This window comes from Geotrypetes seraphini, chromosome 4, assembly GCF_902459505.1.
Source record: "Geotrypetes seraphini chromosome 4, aGeoSer1.1, whole genome shotgun sequence".
NCBI classification, from domain to species: Eukaryota; Metazoa; Chordata; class Amphibia; order Gymnophiona; family Dermophiidae; genus Geotrypetes; species Geotrypetes seraphini.
In genome coordinates, this window is record NC_047087.1 from 213,133,457 (window position 1) to 213,158,712 (window position 25,256).

The window sequence follows — 25,256 nt, forward strand, 5'->3', positions numbered from 1 at the left end:
GGGGAAACTGTTAGTGGCCTTTGTTCTTATACCACCTTCTATGGATTTTTGTTTGCTTTAGTCCTTTTAGGCCCATGTTAGGGATATGTACATGGAAAAAAATCTGGTTTGTTTTTGGATAATTTTTTGGGAGGTCCCCCAAATTTATTGATTTTTTTGTTGTTGTTAGTTTCATGCATTCATCTTAATAGAAGGCTTTTAAATTCATGTTGAAGTACACATGTTAATTTGTAGGCTAAAATGCATAAAACTGATTTTGTGAAAATTTTTATTTTAAGGTGCCCTAATGATTGTAGTCCACATGTATGGGTCCTTGTTTCTTTGAATGCAACAGGAACAACTAATAAAGTGGATGGTGGAAAACAGCACATACATACCGTGTTTCCCCGAAAATAAGCCCTAGCATGATTTTCAGGGTAGGTCTTAACATAAGCCCTACCCCCAAAATAAGCCTTAGTCGCTGGCAGCAGTGCTTCCCACCCCCCCACCCCCCGCTTTGCTACTGAACACCTGCTGACACTTCCATCTCTCCCTCCCATTAGAATGCCGCTGACCGCGAGACTGATATACCTTGCAAACAGCAGTGCGGGCAAAAATCTAATCATTCTGCTTTGCAGCCTTCTCTTCTCCCTCCCAGGCGTTCCTCTGCCACATCACTGATGATGTCACCAGTAACACTGCACACAAAATGCTCGGGAGGGAGAAGGCAGCAAAGCAGCCTGATTAAATTTTTGCCGACTCTGCCATTTTCAAGGTATATCCGTCTTGCGGTCGGCTGTGTTCTAATGAGTGGGAGATGGAAGTGTCAGTGGGGGTTTGGCTGCACAAGGGGGGGATAGAAAGATGCTGCACGGGGGGGGAGGGGGGAGGGATTGAAAGAGAATGGACAGTAACTGCAATCAGCAATTTGGCTATGGCGATTTACATATAATAAACAGATTTACATTTCTGCATTAAAGAACTATAAGGGTTCTGCTGCACAAGGGTTGAGAGGGAGAGAGGAAGGCACAAGGGGATGGGTGAGGGGGGAAGAAAGATGCTGCACATGGAGGGGGAGAAAGTAAATAGGAAGAATTGGGGTGGAGGAGAGGAAGGGGGAAATGATAATTGTGCATGAAAAAAAGATGACCTACCCCGAAAATAAGACCTAGTACATTTTTTTGGGCCCAAAATTAATATAAGACAGTGTCTTATTTTCAGGGAAACACAGCACATGTACTGTAGTAGCAGCTTCTTTATTAACTCAATATGCATGATAATCCTCACAGCAGTAGGTGCAACTGGTATAATGTGTGTGTGCTACAGGCAGGCAACAGAGATTTCTGCCGGGCCCCCTATTGAACAGGGCAAGCTTGGGTGAACTGTCATAGTCTTTTGGGCATGGTTGCTAAAGTCTGTTTGGAAGTAAAACTGACTAGTTTGATTTAGTTTTGAATCTGAATACTAGACATTTTAGACCAGTCAACTGACTTAGAGAATGAGACCCTGGGATCTAAACTGACATGCAAAGGACTTTTTTATTGGCAGTGGCTGTAACCCATTAAGCACTCCAGTAAGCAATCAGTGGAAACTATAGTCTTGGAGCAGATTTTAGAAATTTTACCACCAACATCTCAGGATGTACTGAGTAAAAGTAGTTAAACTGGCAAAACAGTTTTAGGACATAGATCTATCCATTCTCTCATACAAAACCTGGAGAAGAAGTCTCACAACTGAAAGAATGGCATGTTAAGAAATGAGAACTAAGCTATTAGAGAGGGATGTCACTGGCAAGATAGATCTCATTAGAAACAGCCTTCACGTTTCAAGCCCTTAGAACTCAACTAGTAACAAGAAAGAATGAAACTTAGTCTGAAAAATAGTTCCATGTTGCATATGAATGCAAAATTCCTGACTCCACACACAGAAATAACATGCTTTCTTTGTCTATAGAAGGAACATTAGAAATAGAAATTATATTTTATAGAGTGTTCTATGGTCAACTCTTGCCCTATCAGACAGCTGGTAGTTCTCATCTATGTGTGTCAAACTATCTGGGACATTAAACCCTCTTATTTCAAAGTAAGGTAACAAAAGTTTTATGAATGTCTTTGTTTTCTTCCCTGGTCATCCCTTCTGAAAAATGAACTGGATAGGGTCTTATCATTGCTTCCTTATAATATGGAAAGGGAATCCATTCAAATATCATCTTCTCAGAAATGGGAAACTACAGGAATATCTGTGCTATCTCCAATTCAGATAGACGTAATTGAGAGTTTTGGCAACAAATGTTTTGTTTTTACTGATGATGTGTCTTTGGCAATTTTAATGTGAATGTTTTTCGTAAACTGTCTAGAATCATAGATAGCGTGGGATACATGATTTTTTAAATAAATAAATAGATGATATCTAATTGAGTGTTCCTCAAATTGGGGGGGACAAGAGTTCATTCTGATAGTGTTGCCACAATGACTTGGTGGGGGAGGGAGGAAGGACATATACAGTACAATGCTGTGCTATGTTATACATGCCAAATATGCCTCTTAGATTTATAGGGATTTAAGTTTTTAATATATCATGGAAAATGGCAAAGAACAATACATATTTATAATTATTGACCACATTTTGCTTTTTTTGCTTTCTGATGTGCTAGAAATATGGCTTGGTACTCTTTATATTCTTTTTCTCAAATTTCAGCTTGAGTTCAGACACAAGGGCAGCATTAGCACTGGGTACTTTGCAACTCAGGTGTTGGTCTATGAACTTAGGTGTTAAAGAACCAGACACAGTAGACAGACTCCATTCAGATTTCATCATCTTTGCTGGCAAGACAGGGGGAGGGGGAAGACATGGGGCTCTGGGAGGGATGGGAATCTCTAGGTTATGGTTGTTGCTATTTTTAAGGCAAGTCTTGGATTCCTGGAGCGTGAACTTCTCTGCCGTGTCATTGGAACTCTTGAATTTTAGCCACTGCATCCTAGAAGACTTTCCGTGATGGTCTTCTCTTCTTCGTTTTATAATCCGTCGCGCTGGCATGACTTTGCTGGACTTTTTGTTGCGCCAGAACATTGCAGTGGAAATGAAGATAGTGATGACCACTATAACACCCATCACACCAGCTAGCACTCCTAAGGCTTTCATAGGGTTATCTTTACTTTGCATCAAAAAGGCAGCCATAGGCCCTTTATGAAGAAGAGTCTGTAAAAGAGTACAAAGAGAACAAGTGATTTCACTTTCTCCAACCTGGAAAGATTGAAATGTCATTTGTCCAAAATATATAATAAAGGATAGAAAATTCAGTAAATATTAGCAAGTCAATATTCTTTAAAGTCAGTTACTTCACATTAGAAACTGGAGGTCACTGTTTTTCATTTCATGTAATTAAGTAAGCTGTGAAAATAACTTTAAAATAAGTGGCTGACTAGGACTTTGGTATAGAACTTTACTTTGAAGGGCAGTTTGTGGCTCCATCTTGGTCAATAAGGCAATACAAGCAGAATTTCTGTGAAGAAGTTTTTGATGCATTCACTTTTACTCCATAATTATACGAGTTTTCAGCCCAAGCAAGAAAAAATGATGTGGAGCCATGAAATCTACAAGTTATTCCACACTTTTCTTGTCAAAAAAGTGTGGAATAACGTGTAAGTTTAATGGCTCCACATTGTTCTCGTCTTGGTTGGGCTAAGAACTTTTCAGCAGCCCCTCGTATAAATATTTTTTCAGTATTTTAATACAATTTATTTTCTAGTACCGTATTTTCACGCATATAACGCGCGCGTTATACGCGTTTTTACCTACCGCGCATACCCCTCGCGCGTTATATGCGTGAGCGCGGTATACAAAAGTTTTAAAACATAGTTCCCACCCCGCCCGACGCCCGATTCACCCCCCCAGCAGGACCGCTCGCACCCCCACCCCGAACGACCGCTCGCACGCGCTCCCACCCGCACCCGCATCCACGATCGGAGCAAGAGGGAGCCCAAGCCCTCTTGCCCGGCCGACTCCCCGACGTCCGATACATCCCCCCCCGGCAGGACCACTCGCACCCCCACCCCGAAGGACCGCCGACTTCCCGACAATATCGGGCCAGAAGGGAGCCCAAACCCTCCTGGCCAGACCGCTCGCACCCCCACCCCGAACGACCGCTCGCACGCGCTCCCACCCGCACCCGCATCCACGATCGGAGCAAGAGGGAGCCCAAGCCCTCCTGCCCGGCCGACTCCCCGACGTCCGATACATCCCCCCCCCCGGCAGGACCACTCGCACCCCCACCCCGAAGGACCGCCGACTTCCCGACAATATCGGGCCAGAAGGGAGCCCAAACCCTCCTGGCCACGGCGACCCCCTAACCCCACCCCGCACTACATTACGGGCAGGAGGGATCCCAGGCCCTCCTGCCCTCGACGCAAACCCCCCTCCCTCCAATGACCGCCCCCCCCCAAGAACCTCCGACCGCCCCCCCAGCCGACCCGCGACCCCCCTGGCGACCCCCACGACCCCCCCACCCCCCTTCCCCGTACCTTTGGTAGTTGGGCCAGAAGGGAGCCCAAACCCTCCTGGCCACGGCGACCCCCTAACCCCACCCCGCACTACATTACGGGCAGGAGGGATCCCAGGCCCTCCTGCCCTCGACGCAAACCCCCCTCCCCCCCAACGACCGCCCCCCCCAAGAACCTCCGACCGCCCCCCAGCCGACCCGCGATCCCCCTGGCGACCCCCACGACCCCCCCACCCCCCTTCCCCGTACCTTTGGTAGTTGGCCGGACAGACGGGAGCCAAACCCGCCTGTCCGGCAGGCAGCCAACGAAGGAATGAGGCCGGATTGGCCCATCCATCCTAAAGCTCCGCCTACTGGTGGGGCCTAAGGCGCGTGGGCCAATCAGAATAGGCCCTGGAGCCTTAGGTCCCACCTGGGGGCGCGGCCTGAGGCACATGGGCCCAACCCGACCATGTGCCTCAGGCCGCGCCCCCAGGTGGGACCTAAGGCTCCAGGGCCTATTCTGATTGGCCCACGCGCCTTAGGCCCCACCAGTAGGCGGAGCTTTAGGATGGATGGGCCAATCCGGCCTCATTCCTTCGTTGGCTGCCTGCCGGACAGGCGGGTTTGGCTCCTGTCTGTCCGGCCAACAACCAAAGGTACGGGGAAGGGGGGTGGGGGGGTCGTGGGGGTCGCCAGGGGGGTCGCGGGTCGGCTGGGGGGGTGGTCGGAGGTTCTTGGGGGGGGCTGTCGTTGGGGGGGAGGGGGGTTTGCGTCGAGGGCAGGAGGGCCTGGGATCCCTCCTGCCCGTAATGTAGTGCGGGGTGGGGTTAGGGGGTCGCCGTGGCCAGGAGGGTTTGGGCTCCCTTCTGGCCCAACTACCAAAGGTACGGGGAAGGGGGGTGGGGGGGTCGTGGGGGTCGCCAGGGGGGTCGCGGGTCGGCTGGGGGGCGGTCGGAGGTTCTTGGGGGGGGGGCGGTCGTTGGGGGGAGGGGGGTTTGCGTCGAGGGCAGGAGGGCCTGGGATCCCTCCTGCCCGTAATGTAGTGCGGGGTGGGGTTAGGGGGTCGCCGTGGCCAGGAGGATTTGGGCTCCCTCCTGGCCCGATATTGTTGGGGAGTCGGCGGTTCTTCGGGGGGGAGGGATGTATCGGACGTCGGGGGGGGGCATCAGGCTTTCAGGATGGGGACAGACCTTCAAGGGGGGACAGTGCACGGAAGTCAGGGGGGGTGAACGGAGAGTCGGGACAGCGCACGGAAAGTCAGGGCGGGCGAAAGGAGCGTCGGGCAGCATGCGCGGTATACCCGTGAGCGCGGTATACCAAAGTTTTTGTACATATTATCGTGATTTCTGCGCGCTATACCCGTGTGCGCGTTTTATACGGCTGCGCGTTATTTGCGTGAAAATACGGTACTCTCTTACAGACATACCCCCTCTTCTATGAAACTGCGCTAGAGTTTTTTAGTGCAGAGAGCCACACTGAATGGCCCGCGCGGCTCCCGACACTCATTGAGTTCCTATGAGTGTCGTGAGCAGCGCGGGCCATTCAGCGCAGTTCTCTGCACTAAAAACTGCTAGCGCGGTTTCGTAGAAAAGAGGGATAAAATATTAGTATAATTTGAAGTAGATGTTTAGATCAGAAAGAACAGCAATGTTGATTCAACATAGTAAGGACAAATGAATAAAAGATGTAATAGCAGATTTGATAACAAGTTATTTTAATGATTTATTTGGAGGACCCCTAATAATTTTTCTGACTCTGCCCTGTGGATAAATCTTGGATCTTTTTACACTTTTCCAGTACAGAATGGTAGATATAACTATTGTTATAGAGATGCTGGAAAGAACAGTGCTCATCCATATCCCAAATATTGTCCTGGGTCGTTTTCTGAGGCCCAGCACATATGATTTTACCCTTGATCTCATCTGGAAATGTCAAACATAGAAAAAAAAAAATTAGATTTTAGAAAAACCGTTTAAAGTCTGTGAGGCTGATATTCCAAAATAAACTAATGCAGGGGTAGGGAACTCCGGTCCTCGAGAGTCATATTCCAGTCAGGTTTTCAGGATTTCCTCAATGAATATGCATTGAAAGCAGTGCATGCAAATAGATCTCATGCATATTCATTGAGGAAATCCTGAAAACCCAACTGGAATACGGCTCTCGAGGACCGGAGTTCCCTATCCCTGAACTAATGGGTCAATATTCAAAATAGTTTAACTGGGTGGTGAGCCAGCATCTGAGGTTCAGCGACACTTAACTGGCACACCAGGGACAGAGTTAGGGCAGAGTGCCAACTTAAGGATCCTTTTACTAAGGTGTACTAGCCGAATTAGCACGCGCCAAAATGGCTAGCGCACCTTAGTAAAAGGACTCCTTAGTTGGTTAGTGGCAATTTTTGGTCCACTCACTGGCTAAGTAACCACATAAATTTAGGACAGAAAAACAGCTCTCATAAATTTATGTGGCAAATTAATCAGACACCAGTCTATGTTCAGTTAATTTCTGGGTCAGCGGTCATATCCAGATACTCAATGCTGGGAGCTGCCCATATCCTGAAACTGAATATCTAAAGTTACTTGAGTCCGTGGCCAGAAGCTTGCCAGTCACCTATTGCCACAGACTGAATATCCTAAATTTAGTTGCCAATTTTCAGCAAGTAACTTGGGAACTTAAGTTCAGCTTAAAATAAGTGCTTATCTTAGGTTCCTAATATGGTGAGAACTGAATTAGGATTGCTTGTAAAGACCTTATAATCAAAAAAGCATAGTGCCATCCCCAGTGTGGGTCTTTCACAAGCATTAATGAACACATACTAATTGGGGAAATTAGTTGCGTAGCCATTAGTGCATGATCCCTTACCACCACCTATTTTCTAGGTGGAAAGGGCTCAAATGCACCAGGCACTAACTTATGGTAAGCACATGTTAGTGCTTATTGCAGCCTAGTCAAAGGACAAAAAAGTTCTCTTTTTTCAGTCAAAATTTAAAATCAACCTAAATTTAGGAGCATTTAAGTTATGTTTTAAATTTAGGCCTATCATTCATTTTCCCAGATATGAAGACTAATCTAGGTGTCTAGTACTGAAAACCAGTGTTTAGTAGAAAACTCTTTTTCCTACCTGTCCCTGAAACTAGGAGCTTAAATTAGGGCAACAAACTTTCAAACATGCTAATGTAGGGGCTTAACTCTCAAAATTTCGAATCTAAATCTTTGAATATTGGCTTCGTATTCAACTACACGTGAAGTCCTGTTTTTCATAGTGGCTCCACAAGGGAAATGGGACATCCACGTTGGAACATGCACACTTCCCAAATAGTTTGCAAAAGGCTTCGCCAGGATTTATAAAATACAAATAAGAATGCCTGTTGGTACACTTGTATTTGTCTGCATTTTCAAACACTAGTGGGGTAATTCAACAAGCTGGTGTCTAGAGATATACATCACTTAGGCATGTCAAAGGCACCACTGATTGATAGGCGCTTATGTGCACTAGGCCCTATTTTATAAGGTAGTGCCTAAGTGCCATAATGTCTAACTACAAAGGGGGTATACGCATAGGGGGAGCATGGGAAGATCATGCATGTCTCCCAGCAATGTACCTAGGCTCAGATTTTATAAATGGTGCTTGAAGTTAGGCACCTAGATTGGTGTGCCTAGCCAATCTAGACACATAACTTTATTTTTCTTAATTGGCTGAATTGACACTATTAATTGAAATCATTAAAAAAACAACTAAAAAATAAATTATCTGGTGCCTAACTCAGTAAGCGCCTACCACTTCGAGGTAGGTGTCTACTCTGAGGTGCCTACCAGCAAGTAGGCATGTTTGGAGAGGATTCTGGGTAGATTCTGGGTGAATTTTGAGCATGGTTCGACTTAGGTGCACTCATTTAGGCCAAGAAAACCCTGGCACAAATTGGAATGTGCCAAAGGTTTCAACGCCTACTGGCACCTAAGATCACTTAGCACTGCTAGGCATGAGTCTAAAAGCAGCGCTTAGCGGATGATTGATAATTACACTCAACAGCACCTAAAAGTTAGGCACCATTTATAGAATACCATAAATTATGCACACTTGGTGCACTTAGGCACCATCTGATGTCTGCCATTGACATGACGTAAGAGAGTATGTTAAACATGGGTGCACCAATGTTAACCTACACTAGTATTCTTTAACAGAGTCTTGGTTTCAAGAGGCACCAATTTATAGAATTACCCTGCTACTAGATGTAGAAAAAAAGAGTGGCATCAGTTAAAACTAATTGTGGGCATTAAAAAAAAATTTGAAAAATATAACCTGATATTCAAAGCTATTGGTCACCACCAGTGTTCCCTCTAAGCGGGCGGGTGTTGTGAGCAAACTTTTTTCACCGTGAGCCAAAAATATCGGGCGCCAGCAAGTTATGAGCCAACTCGCCCGATTCTCCTCTCGCCGCCCTGCCATCTGCCGTACGCCTCTTCCGATCGTGCGCTGTGACGAGAAACGTGTGCGCTGCGATGTAATATTTTGTGCGCCAGCGCACGCCAGCGCAGCTTAGCGGGAACACTGGTTCAAATGGTTTTATTTATTTCCCCAAATTTATTTTTGTTATACGCATTGAAAATATTTGATATTGCGTTTAAATCAAAATCTCAATAAACTTGAAACGAGTGCCCGTGAGATTGTGGGAGGGTTAAATACTCAAAACTTAGAAGTTTTTGCTACGCCAGCTTTCTGGTATCTTTACATACAGTGGCGTACCTAGCATATGTAACATCCGGGGCCCATCATTTTTTGGCACCCCCCCCCCCATCTGTAAGAAAAACATGATTTTTAGTAACAAACCACACGTCACACATGAGTACCTAGGAAAAGGCAGCATCTTACATATTGCAGTGAGCAGTACATCAATACACCCATTGTAAAACTAAACAAGCCAGACCAGCACAGATCAATCCTACACCGTCAATCCTAACAGAAAACCATGTCTTTCGAACACACAGAACACAGAAAACACCTTCGCCTAGTAAGGAATATGTAATCACAAACTAACCCCTCCCTCTTTTACAAAACTGTAGTGTGGATTTTAGCTACGGAGGTAACAGCTCTGATGCTCATAAAATTCTGAGCATCAGAGCTGCTACCACCAAGGCTGGTGCTAAAAACGCTTCACAGTTTTGTAAAAGGGGGGATAAAATAAAAATACATAGACAAAGGTTAAATTGAACCAGCAAGAAGCTGGACTCTGCATACAATGCTTCACAGAAACAGTGACACATGTCTCCTAAAGCAATAAATAAATAGAAATTTTTTTCTACCTTTGTCTTCTGTGGTTTCTCCTTTCCTCATCTTCTTGTAACTCTCTTCCTTCCATCCACTGTCTGCCGTCTCTCTTCCCCTATATGGCATCTTCTCTCCTTCTATGCCCCTTCCAGAAACTGTATGCCTCCCCCTTCCATCTCTCCTTTCACCCCATTGGTCTGGCATCTCTCTCCTCGCCTTCCCTCTCCCACACCTCTCCTCATAGTCTGGTATCTCCCCTTCCCTGATTCTCTGGCATCTCTCTCCTTTCCTTTTCTTCCATCTTTCGCTCCCCCTCCATGCTCTCACATCTCCCCCTTCCTTTTCCCTTAGACTGGCATACCTTCCTCCTACGCTCCAAGCCCTGGCATCTCCTTTAATTCCCTCCCTCATCTTCCTTCTCCCTCCAGCTGGGTACCGCAACACTCTTCCCTGCAGCTCTGCACTTCCCCACAATTGCCATGCTTCGGTTCCTCTTCTTCCTTCCTTCCCCCCCCCCCCCCCGCGGGACCCTGCGGCACCATCAACTCTTACTCCCTCTAATGTCGGCCCTGCAGCTCCAGACTTCCTCGCACCTTCTCCCCTCCCCCTTTGGATCGCTATTATTTTAAATGTTATAGCCGCGGAGCTGTATCCATCAGTGGAGATGTCTAACCTCGGCCTGCCCCGGAACTCTTACTGCAGCAGCCGCCCGTCTAGGCAGGAACAGGAAGTCACTGTTGCAGTAAGAGTTCCGGGGCAGGCCGAGGTTAGACATCTCCACTGATGGATACAGCTCCGCGGCTATAACATTTAAAATAATAGCGATCCAAAGGGGGAGGGGAGAAGGTGCGAGGAAGTCTGGAGCTGCAGGGCCGACATTAGAGGGAGTAAGAGTTGATGGTGCCGCAGGGTCCCGCGGGGGGGGGGGGGGGGAGGAAGGAAGGAAGAAGAGGAACCGAAGCATGGCAATTGTGGGGAAGTGCAATCCCCCCAATGCGTCCCCTTACCTTACCGACGCGTGTGTGCGCTGTGAAGAGAAACTTTGCGCTGCGATGTAATATTTTGTGCGCGAGCGCAGGCCAACGCAGCTTAGCGGGAACACTGGTCACCACCAATATTCAGTGACTCGCTAAGTTCATTGGTCAGACACTGATCTATTTCTGGAGCGCGATTATTACTATCCTTTTCACCTTCTCTCTTTATTGCATGCTAGGCTGGCGATGCTGCCCGTGTTCTGTCGGCGGAGTATTTTGTTTCGTCCCCTTTGGGAGGTATGGCGACGGCTGCTACCGTTTTGGCGGCAGGATCCACATGTTAGTGTGTTACTGCCTTTGACCGGCAATATCTCCTTTCCTCCGGGGCTCTTCCCCTCTCTCTTTGGGCGTTGGCGAGCTAAAGGGTTTGAGTATCTTTTTCAGTTACTGCGGGAGGACGGCACGCTTTTTTCATGCGATGAGTTGTTGGGTAGGGGTCTGCCTTCTTTAGGTCTTTCCTTTGCTCATTGTCAACTGAGGCATTACGTGCGGTCTCTCCCTCAGAGCTCTCTTTCTTTGGATTTTGGGATTCGTTTTCGAGATTTTTTGGAAGGGGGGGAGGACTCAGCTTCGGGGATCTCGGTTTCCTTGTATCATAGACAACTTGGGGCGCTTGGTCCACCGCGGGAGTTTTCCTTGGTGCTGATGGCTTGGCAGAGGGATTTGGGGCGGGAAATCGGAGCGGGCTTCTTGCTCCGGGCTCTTCGCGGGGTCCCTGCTTTGGTGCATAGTGCGGAGCTTCGTGAATGCCATTTTCGGACCTTGTTGAGAGCCTATGCTTCCCAGAGCCGGGCCTACCATATGGGCTGTGTCAATACTCCCTATTGTCTCACCTGCCATACGGAGGTGAATTCTTATTTTCATGGTCTTTGGGGTTGTGAGAGTGTTCAGAGCTTTTGGGGGGCCCTGGCTTCCTTTCTTCAGGGTCTCTTGCGAGTTTCTGTTCCTGTAAATCATATGTTATTCGCTCATTTTTCCTTGTTTTCTGTGTACACATCTGCGGAGAAATTGTTTTTGAGCAAATGTTATATTTTGGGGAAAAAATGTATCCTGAATTTTTGGCTGGCGGAGGTTCCTCCCTCCTTCTGGTATTGGCGGAATAAATTACATGCCCTTCTTGGATGGGAGGCCCTCCTGGCTTCTTCCTCTCGCCGCCGGAGCAGAGACTTTGTGCACATTTGGACTTCTTATTTGGACAGTTTGTCTCCCCGGGTGCGCAGTCGTATCTTGAATAGACTACATGCATATTCTATCCCGCCTGTCTGATTTGGGGGGGTGGGGTTGGGGGGTGTGGGGTGTTGGGCGGGGTTTTTGGGGGGTTATGGGGGGGTTGGGATACTATGTAACCTGAGAGGACATCAGAGTCCAGTCCTCTTGGGGGTAGGGAGCTCTGTTTTCTATATTTGAAATGTTGTTGCCCTGCTGTGTCTTTGTGATCTGGTTGTTACTTAATAAAAACAGATTTCACATAAAAAGTGGGTCTACTGTATCTTTGGTAACTAGTACTTAGTCATCCAGTCAACGAGTATCGGCTTGGATGGCTATGTATTTGCCAGCAAACCCCCTCCCCCTCTGGAAATTCAATGCTGGGTCCTAGATATGGCGCTGGTATTGAAATTCTGATTTTGCCGTCGACCAGGGGAGATAGCTGGCTGTCTCCCACAGTCTGAATATTGGGTGGTTAGTCTATTCCTGTTCACTTTCATCCCATCATGCTCCCCTCATTCCAGTGCAACCTTTCAATTGAAAGAGGTCTGTCTCCTGTATACTTACGCCCCAGAGATATTTAAATGTCTCTATCATATCTCCCTTCTCCTTTGTTTCTTCAAAAGTAGATTATTAGGTTTACCTCCATATACTTTGGGGGCAATTCTATAACTGGGCATGTGATACTTTTATGAATAGCAGATGTGGTTCCTATTCATAAAAGTGGTCACAGGGATGAAGCAGGAAGCTACAGGCCGGTGAGCCTCACTTCAGTTGTTGGAAAAATAATGGAAGTGTTGCTGAAAGAAAGGATAGTGTACTTTCTTGAATCTAATGGGTTACAGGATCTGAGGCAACATGGCTTTACAAAAGGTAAATCGTGCCAAACGAACCTGATTGAATTTTTTGATTGGGTGACCAGAGAGCTGGATCGAGGACATATGCTAGATGTAATTTACTTGGATTTCAGCAAAGCCTTTGATACAGTTCCTCATAGGAGGCTGTTGAACAAACTTGAAGGGCTGAAGTTAGGACCCAAAGTGGTGAACTGGGTCAGAAACTGGCTGTTGGACAGACGCCAGAGGGTGGTGGTTAATGGAAGTCGCTCGAAGGAAGGAAAGGTGAGTAGTGGAGTCCCTCAGGGTTCGGTGCTGGGGCCAATCCTGTTCAATATGTTTGTGAGTGACATTGCTGAAGGGTTAGAAGGAAAAGTGTGCCTTTTTGCAGATGATACCAAGATTTGTAACAGAGTAGACACCGAAGAGGGTGTGGAAAATATGACAAAGGATCTGCAAAAGTTAGAGGAATGGTCTAATGCCTGACAACTAAAATTCAATGCAGAGTAATGCATTTGGGGATTAATAATAGGAAGGAACCGTATATGCTGGGAGGAGAGAAGCTGATATGCACGGACGGGGAGAGGGACCTTGGGGTTATAGTGTCCGAAGATCTAAAGGCGAAAAAACAGTGTGACAAGGCAGTGGCTGCTGCCAGAAGGATGCTGGGCTGTATAAAGAGAGGTGTAGTCAGTAGAAGGAAGAAGGTGTTGATGCCCCTGTACAGGTCATTGGTGAGGCCCCACTTGGAGTATTGTGTTCAGTTTTGGAGACCGTATCTGGCGAAAGACGTAAGAAGACTTGAGGCGGTCCAGAGGAGGGCGACAAAAATGATAGGAGGCTTGCACCAGAAAACGTATGAGGAGAGACTGGAAGCCCTGAATATGTATACCCTAGAGGAAAGGAGAGACAGGGGAGATATGATTCAGACGTTCAAATACTTGAAGGGTATTAACGTGGAACAAAATCTTTTCCAGAGAAAGGAAAATGGTAAAATTTGAGGTTGAGGGGTGGTAGATTCAGGGGCAATGTTAGGAAATTCTACTTTACGGAGAGGGTAGTGGATGCCTAGAATGCGCTCCCGAGAGAGGTGGTGGAGAGTAAAACTGTGACTGAGTTCAAAGAAGCGTGGGATGAACACAGAAGATTTAGAATCAGAAAATAATATTAAATATTGAACTAGGCCAGTTACTGGGCAGACTTGCACGGTCTGTATCTGTGTATGGCCGTTTGATGGAGGATGGGCTGAGGAGGGCTTCAATGGCTGGGAGGGTGTAGATGGGCTGGAGTAAGTCTTAACAGAGATTTCGGCAGTTGGAACCCAAGCACAGTACCGGGTAAAGCTTTGGATTCTTGCCCAGAAATAGCTAAGAAGAAAAAAAAAAAAATTAAATTGAATCAGGTTGGGCAGACTGGATGGACCATTCGGGTCTTTATCTGCCGTCATCTACTATGTTACTATGTTACTATGTTCTTTAACTGAACCTAGGTACATGCATTTATGCCACCATGGAGCTAGTGCACAAGTGGCAGGAAGGCCCATATATCATAAGACTCACCCATTCTCCATCCTTTTGCATTTCCCCTTTGTAAATACTTGCTGTGTAAGTTAATATTTGCAGCATAGCACTTAGATACCATGCTAACATTTATACACTTAGGTGCACACATAGAAACATGATGACAGATATGCCTGTAAATGTCAGTATTTTAAACATTAAGGTGAATAACACATGTATAAATGTGAGTACCTAGGTTATAGAATTGTCTTTTTTATGACAAAGATCACAACTCATTTTAATAACCACCACCTGGGCTGACTCCATGCAGAATTATACACACTACTGTAACTGATGTCTCACCAGAGACTTCTACCTCTTTGGCCACTTTCTATTCATCAGATATGATCACTTCTAAGTCCAACTCTTCTTTCATGCACAGAAGAACATCACCTTTTACACTGTACAACTTGCTTGAGGTTTTGCAGCCCAAATGCATGACCCTACATTTTTTAGCATTAAGAAAGTTATCAAACTGGGCTACTGTTGAATCAGCTTATTTTACCACAAGTTGTCTCATTTTAGCTCGTGGTTAGAGAATGACACGGTGGTGGTTACCCGCGGGCTAGCCGCAGGTAACCCACCGAAACGGGGAATGAAAACTAGCAGTCGCTGCGGGGACGGGGACAAGGCCATTCACCGCCCTGTGGAGCAGTGAATGGTTTTGTCTCCGCAGTGAGGCAAAAGGATCTCGCGGTCCCCGCAGCACCCACCCGCCTGCCCAATCGATCCTAGTGTTTAGCCAGCTCTCTCCCTTCTCCTCACCTTAGTTTGTAGGTCTTCTTTTTTGGCGACCCACACGCTATCAAAGAGCCGCGCACCTGCTGCTCAGTGTTCGATCTTCTGCTCTGACGCAACCGAAAACAGGAAGTTGCAGCAGAGCAGAAGATTGAACACTGAGCAGCCGCGCATGCGCGGCTCTATGGGAAAGCGTGCAGGTCGCCGAAAAAGAAAGCCTGCAGTGCAAACTAAGGTGAGGAGAAGGGAGAGAGCTGGCTAAACACTAGGTTCGATTGGGCAGGCGGGTGGGGGCTGCGGGGACCGTGCGATCGTGGCGTGTTCCCGGCTCAAACTGGAAGGAGGGAGTGAAAGGGAAAAGGATTCTGGGCCAAGGGGATGAAGACAGAAAGAAAAACCCACAGCAGGAAAGAAATGGAAGGACAGGCAGGTGAGCCAGATGCTAGAAGCAGGGGGGGGGAAGAAAGAGGAAAAAAAGCTAGATGGGGTTGAAAAGAAGAGACACACTGGTATGGAAGAGGAAGATAGGGGAAATCTGGACACAGGAAGGTAACAGAAAGAGGGGAAATTATGTGTGTGGGGCATAGGGACAGAGACATAAAGGGGACATGCCATGTGGATAGTATATGGACACAGGGGGGGGGCAATGGCAGATACATAGGGGAGATATTAGAAATGGGGAAAATAGGAGCACAGAAGCGAGATGGTTTGTGGGGATGGGACAGGGACCGAGCTCGCAGGCTCCAGTGGCTTGCACAAATTACATTGTAATGTGCCACGAAAATAAGAGGGAGGAAAGTAGATAGATAGGCCACGCGAGAGGAGCTGAAGGGTGGTAGAAAGGAACAGATGGTAAAGGAGGGAGGGAAGGGTGGTGGTGGAAAGGAATAGAACAGACATTGAAGGAGGGTGGAGAGGAACAGACCCTGAAGGGAAATGTGGAAGACAGAGTGGGAAGAAGACAGATGCCAGACTATGGGGGAGCGGAGGGAAGAAGATGGGTGCTAGACCAATTGGGGGGGTGAAGGGAGAGGCACAGTAACAGCAAATGGAAGACTCAGAGAGAAGACACACAGTGGATGGAAGGAATTGAATGAGAAGATGTGGAAAGCAGAAACCAGACAACAAAGGTAGAAAAAAAATTCTATTTATTTATTTATTTTTTGCTTTACGATAAAGTAGTATATTAGTTGTGTTGATAAAAATTTATAAACAAAGCCCTGCCAGCTTAACATCTCTTTCTCTAGTTCAGCAGCCAGAACTTTGATTTATAAGGAAGGAATAAGCTAAATATTACAGTACTAAGGCTTATATGGATGCAGCGGGGACGGTGACGGGGCGGTGAATGGGATGGCAGTGGCAGTGACGGGGCGGTGAAAGGGATGACGGTGACGGTGACGGGGCGGTGAAAGGAACGGCGGTGACGGGGCGGTGCAGAGGATGGTGGGCCGGGGACAGAGCGGTGACGGGGACAGATTTTTTCCCCGTGTCATTCTCTACTCGGGGTTTCATTGTATAACATGGGACTTTGTGCTACAATAACTTGACTTATGGTAAAATAACTTGATTTAACAATAGCCCGAGTCGTTAACTTTCCCCCTAAATCTTAGCTGCAAAATTCGAGGGCATTGTGGAACATGTAGCAAACTTGATTTAATGAGATAGAGTCAGCATGGGATCAGCAGAGGGATGTCTTGTCTCAACAATTTGCTTGACTTCTTTGAAGATGTGAATAAACATGTGGATAAAGGCGAGCTGGTTGATGCAGTGTATCTAGATTTCCAGAAAGCTTTTGATAAAGTTCCTCATGAGAGGCTCCTATGAAAATTAAACAGTCATGGGATAGGAGGCAATGTTCAATTGTGGGTTAAGAATTAGTTATCGGATAGTAAACAAATGGTAGAGCTAAATGGCCATTTTTCTCAATGGAGGAGGGTAAATAGTGGTGTGCCACAGGGATCTGTACTGGGACCAGTACTATTTAACTTATTTATAAATAATCTGGAAATTGGAACTACAAGTGAGGTGATTAAATTTGCAGATGAAACTAAACTTTTGAAAGTTGTTAAAATGCATGCGGACTGTGAAAAACTGCAAGAAGACCTTAGGAAATTGGAAGACTGTGTGTACAAATGGCAGATGAAATTTAATGTGGACAAATGTAAAGTGATGCACATTGGGAAGAATAATCCAAATCATAGCTACTGGATGCTAGAGTCCACTTTGGGGGTCAGCATTCATGAAAATGTTCTGGGTGTCATTGTGGACAATACACTGAAACCTGCCTAATGTGCAGCGGCAGCCAAGAAAGCAAACAAGATGCTAGGAATTATTAAAAAAGGGTTAGTAAACAAGACTAATAAAGTTATAATGCCTCTGTATCATAGTAGATGATGGCAGATAAAGACCCAAATGGTCCATCCAGTCTGCCCAACCCTACTCACTCTTTCAATTACTGACTTAATTTAAATTTTCCTTTTTCTTAGCTATTTCTGGACTAGAACCTAAAGCTCTGCCAGGTTCTATGCTTAGGTTCCATCTACTGAAGTCTCCATCAAAGCTCACTCCAGCCCATATAAACCATCCCAGCCATCGAAGCCCTCCCCAGTCCATCCTCAGCCAAACAACCATATATGGACATAGATCGTGCAAGTCTGCCCAGTACTGGTCTTAATTTTTTTAGATTCTAGATCCTCTGTGTTCATCCCACGCTTTTTTAAACTCTGTCACTGTTTTCCTCTCCACCACCTCCCTCGGGAGCACATTCCATGCATCTACCACCCGCTCCATAAAGAATTTCCTTACATTGTCCTTAAGTCTACCACCCCTCAACCTCAAATTATGTCCTCTGGTTTTACCATTTTCTGTTCTCTGGAAAAAGATTTTGTTCTATGTTAATACCTTTTAAGTATTTGAACGTCTGAATCATATCTCCCCCGTCCCTCCTTTCCTTTTGGCACAAACCTTCTACTATTTTTGTCGCCCTCCTCTGGACCGCTTCAAGTCTTCTTATGTCCTTCGCCAGATACAGTCTCCAAAACTGAACATAATACTCCAGGTGGGGCATCACCAACGACTTGTACAGGAGCATCAACACCTTCTTTCTTCTACTGGTTATTCCTCTCTTTATACAGCCCAGGAACCTCACCTTGAGTATTGCATTCAGTTCTGGTCTCCTTATCTCAAAAAAGATACAAAAGGTTCAAAGAAGAGCGACCAAGATGATAAAGAGGATGGAACTCTTCTCATATGAAAGAGATTAGGGCGATTCAGCTTGGAAAAGAGATGGCGGAGGGAAGATATGATTGAAGTCTACAAAATCCTGAGTGGAGTAGAACAGGTACAAGTGGATAGATTTTTTACTGCATCAAGATTTACAAAGACTAGGGGACACTCGATGAAGTTACAGAGTAATACTTTTCTAACCAATAGGAGGAAATATTTTTTAATTCAAAGAATAGTTAAGCTCTGGAATGCGTTGCCAAAAGATGTGGTAAGAGTGATTAATGTAACTGGTTTTAAAAAAGGTATGAACAAGTTCCTGGAGGAAAAGTTCATAAACTTCTGTTGAGACAGACATGGGAGAAGCCACTACTTGCCTTAGATCGGTGACATGGAATGCTGCTAATATTTGAATTTTTGCCAGGTATTTATGACTTGGATTGGCCTCCGTGAAGATGGGATATTGGGCTTTCATCCAACATATACATATTGAGATTTTTAAGTCCATCCTCATACGCCTTATGATGACGACCACCAACTATTTTAGTCGCCTTCTTTTGGACCAACTCCATCCTGTTTATATCTTTTTTGATGATGCAGTTTTCATAATTGTACACAATATTCTAAATGAGGACTCACCAGAGTATTATATCCTATTGCTTATTTTGGTATCATCCAAAAAGAAGCCAAACTTACCAGATAGCCCTTCCACAACATCACTTACAAAAATGTTAAAAAGAACTGAGCCAAGAATCGATGGACTCCTGTCCACTTAAATCTTACGCAAGTAGCCATCCACCAATATTCAGTGGTACTTAACTGGGCTAATGAATATTGGCACCAATCAGCCATATTAAATTCAGGCAGGAGAGGGGCATACAGGGGGTGGAAATTTGGTCTGGATTATATAAATGGTGTTATCATCAGCTGCCTAAAAAATGGCTACTGATTGCATGTCAATCATGCAACAGCAATCTTTATAGAACTGCGGCTTCATGAAAGGTAGGCACCAGAAATGTAGGCCAGGGTTTTCAAGGCCTACATTGCTAGCACCTACCTTTAACATGAAATGTGGCTACAGAGGAGCTTTATGACACCTAAAGCCACTTCCGATGTTGGCCACGCCTGCAGCGGCACTAGGCATTGTAAAGCTTCCATAGCCACGATGCAGCTGCTTTTTAAAAGGTGCCAATAGGCACCTACATTTTTAAAAAATGCAATTATTCATTTTTAAGCAGCATTTTCCACTCAAGTTAGCTGCCGGTAAGGTGCCTACCAGCGTCTAACTTAAGGCACCGTTTATAGAATATGGGCCTTCAGTTTATTACTGATGTTCCATGACTCAGTTTTGTCAGTGTCACTGAAATATTGCAGTGGACTCTGAGAATAAAAACTGCTTTGCCCTCTTCCTCCCCCTCTAGTCTATGCAGATTCCTGCCTGATTCGAGTGAACCTCCTGCTTTATCTTACCAGTGTATTTGAAAGCAGAATGACAGACTTGGTAGTAAAGCCAATTGACCCCTGCAGAGTCTCTTTTTATGTTTAAACCATATCATTTCTTTCAAGCTCAACCCAGTAATATCAAAACTCTGAAAGTCTTTTACAACTCCTTTGATGAGCTAGAAAATGTACAGTTATCAGTGGGGATGTTTTGAATTTTACCCTCAGGTCAGGGTTAGACATTTCCCACAGAAAACTCAATTTCAGTTTTTATGGTGTAGGAATTTGTGTTATAGTCATGCACTGTATAATAATTTAGAAGTATTTTGTGAATTTTCCCCTACAGAGCTGTCTTCCTCTTAGCTACATGATCTGTACTATTCCAGAAGAAGCTTTAGTTGTAAACAGGTTCTTCCCATTTCATACTTATAACCATAGGAATCAACTTTTCAAAATGCTTAGGGGTGCTAAACACAAAGGAAATTAGCCCTCCCTGGACACACTCAAGGAGTTTGCTTAATATTAGTAGATAAGGACAGGTTGTTCACCCTCTCCAAGGTAGGGAGAAAGAGAGGGTACTCTCTAAAATTGAAAGGGGATAGATTCTGTACGTAAGGAAGTTCTTCGCCCAGAGAGTGGTAGAAAACTGGAACGCTCTTCCAGAGCCTGTCATAGGGGAAAACACCCTCCAGGGATTCAAGACACCCTTCAGGGATTCAAGTTCCTGCTGAACTAGAACGTACTCAGGTTGGGCTAGTCTCAGTTAGGGCGCTGGTCTTTGACCAGAGGGCTGCCGCATGAGCGGACTGCTGGGCACTATGGACCACTGGTCTGACCCAGAAGCAGTAATTCTTATGTTCTTATTAGTAGTGCTCAAGCGGGCTCCAATACTTATAACAAATTTTTTTGTCATATTACAGCATCTGTTCTCAACTGCCCCTTTGTTATCTCGTACTGTATGTCTCTGTTTGTCCCTCCATCTTTATGCAAGTAGTTGCACAAGTCGAAACAAGCAAAAGTGATCACAGATGTGCAGAAGCAGCCAGCAGCAGGGTAGTAGGAAGACCAGGTCTTGTCTTCTGAAGATGTAGAGGAGCTCGTAGCAACTCTCGAAACCCCACCAAACATAAGGGGTACTGAAGAGACCAGGCCCTATCACCAGAAGCCTTGGGAAATCAACGGAACTTGCTAATGGAAAGGAGGAATGCTTAGAAGGAGGGGAAACATAAGAACTGCAAGGGAAAAGAAGAGGAGGGTAAGGCAAGGGGGGAAAAGGTGGAGTGGGGTGCTGAGGAAGAGGAGGAGAAGGACAGGGAAAGAAAGTGGGAAGGGATGGGAGGAAAGCATGTTCCCCCATGCTCTCCCTTTCCATTCTCTCTCTCTGCACACCTCCACATACACACGCTGAAACCGTGGATTGAAGACAAAGTTTTATTTTATTTTTCTTTCCAGCTTATGATTTATCTTTAATCTTATCTATTGTTTTGCCTTTTGTCTTTGTTTTGTTCTATTTCTATCATTTAAATTTCTCCAGAATTCTACTGTTCAACGGCTCCCCCTTCTGCTTCTATTCCTTTCTCTCCTCTCTTCTACCTTCCAAAGTATTTAGATCAATGCTGTCTTGTTAAAATGTTTATTTTATTTTTATTTTTCCTCTAACTCTACTTTTCACTTCTCTATTACCCTCCAGGTACTTTAGTTAGATTGTGAGCCTTCGGGACAGAAAGGGAATTTTTCAAGTACCTTTCTTATTTCTAATCTTAATGTATATTTTCTGTAAACCGCTTAGAACCTAACGGATGTAGCAGTATATAAGAAATAAATTACATTACATTACATTACATTCCCCTCACTTTTCCCCTACACCGGAAAATAATCATCTTTATATACAGACATATCCTCCACACCCCAAACCACGGTAAGCTCTTTCAATATGTGGTAAGTGCACATTAACACTTACAACAGTTTAGTAAAAGGACACCTTTGAGTGCTTTTTATAGACTACCTGTGAGTATTATTTTTCTCAGTGCTAACTTTTTAGATTCCATTTATAAAATTCAGTCCTATATACTGTACATAAGTTACACATATTAGAGGAATAGGAGTTGAAAATGTGATAGGAATAGGGTTATATACTACTACCCCTTCTAAAATAATAAATATGTATGAAATCTCTAAATAATTTTTTTGTTATTCATTTTTTACATATCATTTTTCATAAAGGGAAAAGACTTCAAGCGCTCGCGGCTTGTCTGCAATTTGAACTTGTCTTGGCAGACTGGCCAATAGCGAGCTATCACTAGTCAAAAATCTTTATTTTATTATAATTCATTTAGGGCTCCTTTTACGAAGGCGCGATAGCGGTTTAACACGCGTAATACCACGCGTTAAACCGCCGACCGCACTAGCCGCTACCACCTCCTCTTAAGTTTAGGCCAGCGCGGGGGTTAGCGCGTGATGAAAAGTCACACGCGGCTTCGTAAAAGGAGCCCTTAATGTAAAACTTTCTATCTTTTTTTTTTCTTATTTCACATTTTTTTAAGACTTTGTTCAATAAATACTCATGTTAAAGGGAACCTTAGCCACAACAAATTGGTACTTAGCTTGGAAGCTGTATTGTAATATCCAAGCTAGGGTTGCCAGATTTCATCTTTGAAAAAAAGAGGACACCTGGCCCCCTGTTCCTCCCGTAGCGCCACCCTCATATGAACTTCCCCGAGCTTGAACACTGCATTTGAAAGCCTTTGCACATGCACAAATGTCAATGCAATGATGTCACATGCATGCATGTATGTGTATGACATCATCACGGTACTAGCACGTATGTGCAAAGGCTTCCAGACGCGGCCTCTGAGTTCAAGACTTCCAAAACCCGGACAAACTGCTGGGTGTTGGAAATCCATCAGGGCGCTTGGACAGCCCTCTAAAAAGAGGACATGTCTGGGTTTTTCTGGACGTGTGGTAACCCTAGGTAAGAACTACTCATAAAATTATATGCAGAATGGTAAAATTCAGCTGTTCTGCATATAACTTCCCCCATGTCTGTCTCAATAACGGACTATGGACTTTTCCTCCAGAAACTTGTCCAAACCTTTCTTAAAACCAGCTACGCTAACTGCTCTTACCACAATCTCTGGCAATGCATTCCAGAGTTTAACTATTCTCTGATAAATTAGATATATTATAATCAACAAATTAGATCACAATTAAAGGAGCCTAAGAACAAAATTATAGAGAGATGGATTTAAAAAAGAAAAAAAATTAGAATTTTATAAGGAACAATGCCTCACATTTTATAGGATCTAATCTTGAACTGAACCAAAGAAGCCCTGGATTCACTTACCATCCAGGAAAAATTTTGGTTGAAAAGATTCATTAAAAAAAAAAAAAAAAAAAATCCTACTTTTCCACCCAAAAAATGCATTTACAAAAAACAGCAGGAATCTAGCTCCAGTTAAGGCTGCTTCCTAGCACAAAGACAAGAACTGCTCTTGAATTTGAATTTTATCACCCATGAAAAAAAAATATCGTGACAGCAGAAATAAAAGTTGCACTGCAGGCCCTCAGCAGCATTATTTAAAAAGAACAGTGGTGCTGAATGTACGTAGAAGCAGCAACACTAAGCAGCGAATACTTGTGCTTATTAGTGTCATTTCTTATGTTGTTTTCAGGAATGTTAATTTTGTTCACTTTTATTTATCTTGTGTCATCACAGGAGCAATGCCTAACTTCGAGATGCTGTTACTAGAATTTCTTTGCAGGATTTGCCTGCTAAGACTTTCCTATGCATTAAACTAGGTTTTGGTTTGTTTTTTTTAGAACATTTTAGTAAGTCCTCCAGAGACAGGGAAATACCGGGTGTACCTGAATGTAACTAACTGAGAGCTATTACTGAAATGATATGTGCTACATTCAAATTTTTTTTTTTTTTTAAATAACATTTTAGTTTTTACTCAAAAACTTTGAAGGTCTAATTGCATAAGGCTGTATGGAGCGTTCCCTACACATTATCTCCATATCCTAATTCCACAACCAGTGGGTGCCAGTGTGGCAACACTTTGGGCTCCTTTCATCAATCCGCACTAGCGGTTTAACGCGTGTAATAGCACGTGCTAAACTGCGGGACGCACTAGCCGCTACCGCCGCCTCTTGAGCAGGTGGTAGTTTTGGCCAGCGAGGGGGTTAACGCGTGATGAAAAGTCGCGTACGCTAACCCCGCTAGCGCGGCTTGATAAAAGGAGCCCTTTGGCTCAAGTGCTTTAACCCTGTACTTTTATTTAATGGAGTTCCTACTTTCTCCTCTGTTCCTTCCAAGCTGCTTCTCTTCCTTGTATTCCTAATTAGCCTAGTTCTAAGGATATAGCCCATGCTGAGGCACCATTGTAATTGTAAACTGCTCTGACGGATCAAGCTCTGAACTATATATCAGACCTCTTAATAAACTTGAGCATCCAAATCAGTTCTACATGAAAAACGCCTTATAAGCACTCTCTCTGCAAGTCTGGCTCTAAGGCTAAAGCATTCCTAACAGGGATTAGCAGAGATATTTTAAAACAGAGATATTTAATGAACTTTCTGGGGTTTCTCAGCTGGCCGAGATGGCATACACTGTCTCCAATCTAATTCTAATTAGCACAGCTATCTCTCCCTCTCTGCGCTAAAATCCAGGCACCAGGCAATCATCAGCAATAAGTTGTCAAGCAACTGAATATTTCAGTGCTTCTTGCTGTGAAAACACTTCACGTCCCACAGGCAGCAAAACATCTGCCAAATTATATTCTACGAAGAAGGTGAGACAACATCTTTATCTTCTGAATTCTTGCTCTTGTGCAGAAATAGATAGCATTCAATAATATATCATAAGAAGGAGCGTATATGTTGAGAATCCTTTTCACTCCTTACCTACTGATGTATAAGTAAAAAGCCTAATATTCAAGGGATTTAGGGGGGAATTTATCAAGGGGTACTACCTCTCCACTCCCTTCCCTTTATAAAGGCTTGGGAGTGGCTTCTGCATGGCAAACGCTTGAACACCCATTTAATCCCTATAGGTGTCAGAGCGATTACCGCGGCCCGCTGAATATTGGCGTAAGCTGGCTAAGTGGTATTTAGCTGACTAGGAGCCATTCTCAGCCATCTAAATACCATTGAATATTGGGCCCATTGTTTATAAAATAGCACCTATCACTTATGTGCATAGCTGTCAATTACTGGTGCCAATTACACACAAAACCATTACTATTCTATAAACTAGGCACATACCTTATAGAATTGTCTTTCACATCTGTAATTTAGGACATTTTAGGAAAGAGAGTTAATAATTTGCTGCTTTAGATGTATGGTTTATTTGTCCATAATAATGATTTAAATATATTTAGAAGTGAAGAGTTAAAAAAAAAAAATCTTGCCTCTAATTTATTTTTAAGGAAATGAGTATCATATTAAAAAAAAAATAGCAATGTTATCAATGTGAATCTACAGTAACTAAGGTTGTCCATA

General features: G+C 44.5%; 1 protein-coding gene across 1 annotated transcript in view; it reads right to left on the reverse strand.

Moving 5' to 3' along the window:
- Positions 1–2,628: 2,628 nt before the first annotated feature.
- CDHR1 (cadherin related family member 1) overlaps positions 2,629–25,256 on the reverse strand; it is a 197,983-nt gene continuing 175,355 nt past the window's right edge. Inside the window, exon 17 of the mRNA XM_033943576.1 lies at positions 2,629–3,177. Coding sequence (XP_033799467.1) covers positions 2,629–3,177 — 549 coding nt within the window. The remainder of the gene's footprint in view (positions 3,178–25,256) is intronic.